Below are 6,000 nucleotides of genomic sequence, written 5' to 3'. Positions count from 1 at the left end.
AGCTTCACGTAAGAGAATCAGAATTTACTCGCGCAACACCGACGAGATGAGAATCTTTACACAGTGTGGATTTCGACAATTTGTAAGTAGATTTGCAACGTGTACTCTCGTGTACCTGTAGGAAGCAATTTTGCGCGAATATCTGCAGAATAAACGATATATATATGTAGGAATCCTGGCTTGAGATCCCAATTTGTAGGAATTTTGTTAAAGGATAGTTGTTTAAGGTTAAATAAAAGAAAATTTGCTTAACGATGATTATAAAGTGACGTTTTACGCTATTTTCTTAATTGCTAAACTGGCTAGACTCGCAACTCTCAATTCACTCTCTTCTCTCTTTTACGGCTCGCTCACTCTGCTCTCTCTGACATCTCGACACTCACTCTGCTCTTTCTGATGTCTCGACACTCACTGCCTTCCTCATCTGCACAAAAATTCGTCATTCAGACACACATACACATAAACGCATCCATATCTTTAGTGTCTTAAACGCTAGGCCTGGAGGGCTAGCCATAAACAATCTCAAGCCCCAGGCCTAACTTTCTCTACTGTTTATGCTACACTACTTGAGACATCTGCAATCGGGCACTGAAGAGAGTTCTGGGCCCTTTCCCAAAATTTGCCCATCCCACAATAATAATACACAAAGATGTAATTTTCATGTATATTCATAATAAAGGTAACTAAAACGAAGCTCTTAATTTTGTACAAAATATGTATAACATAAGCATGAAGTATAAAATACAAAAATATATAGGATATATTCGTTGGTATGTATTCGATTTAGATAAGTATTCGTTCATTTATTTCCCACCTCCAACTACAAGAATTCCTTCGATTTTTGAAACCAACACTATATAGATAGTGTACCCATGTAAATCACTGAATTTAACAAGAGATTAAATAATTCAAATAGAAAAGGTTGAACAATTTTTACAATCACAATCGAAGCACGTTAGTAAATAATTACTATATTTATTTGTTTAATTCTCTAACTAAGAGAAGAGTACCAGTGCTTGTTGCAATTACAAAATGCTCGCGAATGAAGTTATATACTATAAATAAGCATGTATATTAAGTGTTAATCTACTTTACAGTAACATTTAAATTGTAACATCCCATATATATATATATATATATATATATATATATATATATATATATACATATGCAGCAGATGGAATTGCCATACCATAAGTGCCATATCGAAACAGAAGGAATATGCGCTGACATAATACCGACACAATGTTGCAAAGCGACGTAAAAAGAATAAAGAAAATCGCAGAATGTTATTACCAGTTTCTTTGAAAATTATTGATTGCAAAAAGATTCTGGATCCATCGATTAATCGAGAAAGTACAGCATGTTTCTTCCCACTTATTATTCTTTTTTTAATGAAACATAAACAAATAAAAGAAGAAACCAATTTTATTAATTTTAAATTAAATTCATAATTTTTCCATTGTGTCTTAAAAATTATCCCTTTCGAACAATGACCGCCAGAAAATAATAATTGAAAAAAATATGTAATATTTCTTTGCGGATTTATTTTTGACCCACCCTGTGTAAGAGGGATGTCACTTGATCATTCAACGAAGATTGAAATTAGAACAAAATCTAACAATCGAACGTTAAATGTGTAACAATGCTTTTTAAATAATTCTGAATATATTATACAATAGAGCCAAAAAGTATAATATATAAAATAGATATACAAGCACTGTACGTCCAAAACTTTGGCCATAATGATAGAGAAATTGATCGACTATACGTTACAACAATAAGAACACCATCTTACCAATATATAACAATTACCATAAATTCACTTTGCTATTATTGACCACGATAATTTACTACTAGCTACCAAAGTAACGACACAAGCGAGCTCGCGATACTTAACTATAATTCAATTATTGCAAACTAAGACCGTAACAAAATCAATGCCAACTATCGAACGATAAATCTCAGCGCAACCACGGAATTATTTCCGCAATTACGAGGTTATGGCTTCCTTAAGTAAGACTGGCAGTTTCTTTTCTGCCAACTTGATCGGTACCAACAGTTGATCAATAAACTTCAACTCAAGGCTATAACTTCATATTTTCGTTCGGTGAATCCCGAGTTTGACGAACTTTTCCCCTCATCAAGTTAATCCGAAGAAGCTAGACGTCATCGTTCCCGTCAACGATTACTGAATCCTTGCCATCGAATTTCACCCCGATTTCCAATTAAATCACAGTGAAGATACAAAAGTACTTTCATGGCCAATTAGGATACCCTTGGAACATGTACTGCTGGAATATCGAGTCGACAGATTTCTACGCTTCGTTAAATCTTTGTTGCTTGATAAATTTTCTGTGTGTTATCAATGAAACGACAATAAATATTGATCGATATAGTTTTCTTAATAATTCCAGAAACTCTCTTGCATTTGCCACTTTTCGAACTTAATTTGTCGTATTTGATAAAATATTAATATTTATAATGAAAAGATATATATATATATATAAATATAATTATATAAATATACATAAATATAAATATATAAATATATATAAATATAAATATATAAATATATATATTTAAATTTAAAATATTAATATTGTATTTGATAAAATATTAATATTCATAATGAAAAGTTATATATAATTATATATATTTAAATTTATCAGGAAATTAATTTTTATTTTTGTATTTGCCCGAGTGAATTTGAAAGATGTGGGTTTCTACCCATCCAAGAAAAATATACGAAGCTTCTCTACACTATATATATATATAAATTATTAATTTTCATAAAAAAATTATTAACCTCCCAAAACAAATCATCAACTTTCCCCACAATTATCAACTCGTACAAAAATTTCAAATGGAACATCCGCAGCAAACGACACAAACAAATGGAGTTACACTCGTAATATTAAATATCAGAGTATACTTGTAATATTAATGTCACTCGGCGTAAATGTTAAATATTGAAACTACGCTTGCAACATTCAAAATCACGCCATCACGCGTGAGAAAGTACGACCAAGCGAAAGGGAACGTTGAGTTCAGCGCAGTCGAGAAGGGGTTAAAGTTTTATTCGGAGAAATCGCCCGCTCTTTCTTCGATAAACCGTTCGCCAACGATCGCGCATTTATTTCGCCCCGTCTCTTTTTAACCGGCTCGGGAAACTTGTTAAACGGTTTGACTTAAATTTAAACGAGCCGACTGCAACGATCCGGATTAATTAAACTGTGCAACATGCCCCGGTGAATTTCCATAATAACACGGAACGACACGGCAGAGTGCTGCAAGAAATTTCATTTCCTCTGCCTCTCTGCGGGATACACCTTCGGTTACGTTCGATTTTTCAATCTGTTCGCGATAATGCCTTGTACGTATAATAGGCGTTTCCCTTTTTTGTGTCGATACGGAGTGAACCATTTAGCGCTTCAAAAGGAATTGTCTTCTCATGCTTCTAATGTTCATTTTTTTTTTTTTTTTTCAGAAAGTTTCATTCTCATAAATGATATGGAAGATTGTTTCTTTTTTTTTTGTAAATATCATAATGTAAAATGGAGTTATACAGTGACGATTATACGTTATGATTTAACAAATGATATATATTTATAATAATCACATTCGTATTATATTAAGAAAAATATATATCATTTATTAAACTAAATATATAATAAATACATGATTAAAAAAGAAAGTTTAAAATTGTAAAATGGAATAAACATGATTAACACAATGAACGACAATCGTCGAAATTAATAATAATTCATTATTCGCGAATTTAACCTCATTTTGTAAAATCACGAATTTCATTCTCGTGCCTTTTGCCTTATCCTTAAGTATTATATTTTAGTTATATTTTAGTAGTATATTTTAGTTAAGTATTATATTTTAAACTTTCATCCATCCAGCAATTTATTTATTTAAAAATTTCGAATGGCGCAGGATAACTGAAAAGAAAAAAGGACAATTATCGTTTGAAACTGCTGGACGTATTTTCTTAATTTTAAGATTTTGAATGATTATCAATCGCGAGTATCTTCACGAACGAACAGTTGCACAACAATGGCCAACTTCGCGGAAATCTCCCGATGATATCAGACGCTGAATTCCCCAGAAAGAAACTTCCCTGGACGTGGATTGAAAGAGCGAACGATTTCACCAGCTACGTCTGTGGAATAAATCGAAGTTTCGTTTTCGGAAAGGATATCTCGAGACGTGGCGCAACTTCCCCGAACGATCTATGCGTGCGATAATTCTATATATATTGTTGGAAATGTTTAGTTGAAATCAAGCTGGCTGTTTTTAATATTTACACTATCTCGTTATTTTTTTCATTTTTAAACAAATTGTAACTAATATATTTAAAATCGCCAAGATTTTGTACAAAAAGAATTAGCTGTTCAATTAGAAATTAGCCGGTCAAACGAATGACAAAAATTTTTATTTTAAAATTGGCTTAAATCCCGTTTTAAGATATGAAGTAAAATTTTATGAGACAAGAGCCATATGTTTTTATTATTAAAGTAGTAGCTCATAGCCCTCAGAAACGTGTTATTTTCTAAACAATGTCTATCGTACTAATCAGATTGGTAAATTATACACCCTTAGAGAAACAAAAACGTCACGCCACCAATATTTTTAAATTTATTAAAACGCAAACTGTTGAAAATCTTGATTTAAAGATAAACGGACCTGGACCATTTTCAAAATAAATCACTGCACACTGTACATTTGTTTATACATCGCCATTTATTTCTGTCTGCAAACACCCCCACGAATGTACAAAAATCCACACGGAGTCAGCTATTCAAAAATTATTAGACTTTCCTTCCTCGCCTTTCGACAAAATGGAATCGTAAACCCAAGTTAAACAGTGCCATTTTTCGTCCGAGCGTGGTCCAGTTTGAACAGCGCGCTTTGTATTCCAACTTTTACGCGGTTACAAAGTTGGAAGAAAATTAATGTTTCGCGCACGTTCTGTTTAAAATCAGCGTCTGCTACGCGGGATGTTGTGCACGTGTTTGTAAAAACGTGTTACACGCCACAGCGTGTTGCGCTACGTGCACAACAGCGAACGCGGTAATTGCATTCCGATTGGTGTTTCATTGATTCGTGCATACAGCTTGGCAAATGCTCAACACGGCGAAGACTATCACGCAGCAAGGTTTAACCATAGACGTGCCGAAACGCTGTAATTCAGTAATTTTCTTGCTCTGTTTCTCTGTTCTCAGCATTTCGGTTAACGCGGTTAACGTTGTCTACGTTAGCGTCGTCATCAACTGATTTTGTAGCAAGTTGCAATCTGTGCTAATTGTTTCCTGTGTTGAAAGTGTCTATTGTTTTTTTTTTTTTTTTTGTTAATTTGCCGAGCATGTTGTGTGTAACTCTGTCCAAAAAAAAATATATATATATATATGTATAATAAAAAGTGCTATAAAATATAATAAAATAAAATAACGAATATAATATAAAATATATATAATAAAATAAAATAATGAATATAATATAAAATATATATAATAAAATAAAATAATAAATATAATATAAAATATGTATAACAAAATAAAATAATGAATATAATATAAAATATATATAACAAAATTAAAAAATACATTTCCATTATGTTATTTCATATATGTAATTTTGTATTTATATATATAATGATATGTAATTATTTATATATATGTAATTTTATTAATTTTATATGTATGTAATTTTTATGTATGTCCACTGTGTTATTTTGATCTTAAGATATATTCAATTTCAAGATATTTCCAATTCTCCAATTTTCACTAAAATTTTGATCAAACGGCGGAAGGTTGAAACAAATTTCTCCTGGATACGGAATATAATTTTCTTGCAATAACGTAAGCGTACTTAAATAAAATTGTCCAATTCAATTCTATCTCTAACAATACACTAGAGTAAATTAAACTTATATTTTTACTAACTTTACAATAAAATAGAAATACTCTCGAACAACACGATCCTCGAAAT

General features: G+C 31.4%; 1 protein-coding gene across 1 annotated transcript in view; it reads right to left on the bottom strand.

Moving 5' to 3' along the window:
- Positions 1–345: 345 nt before the first annotated feature.
- Positions 346–6,000, bottom strand: part of LOC122529408 (5-hydroxytryptamine receptor 1-like) — a 154,778-nt gene continuing 149,123 nt past the window's right edge. Inside the window, exon 7 of the mRNA XM_043655518.1 lies at positions 346–424. Within this exon, the coding sequence (XP_043511453.1) occupies positions 380–424 (45 nt within the window). The 3' untranslated portion in view covers positions 346–379. The remainder of the gene's footprint in view (positions 425–6,000) is intronic.

The sequence above is a fragment of the Frieseomelitta varia genome, unplaced genomic scaffold, assembly GCF_011392965.1.
Source record: "Frieseomelitta varia isolate USP_RPSP 00005682 unplaced genomic scaffold, Fvar_1.2 scaffold_285, whole genome shotgun sequence".
Lineage (NCBI taxonomy): Eukaryota > Metazoa > Arthropoda > Insecta > Hymenoptera > Apidae > Frieseomelitta > Frieseomelitta varia.
The sequence above is the reverse complement of the archived record's forward strand: the minus strand, read 5'-3'. Positions and strand labels throughout refer to the sequence as shown.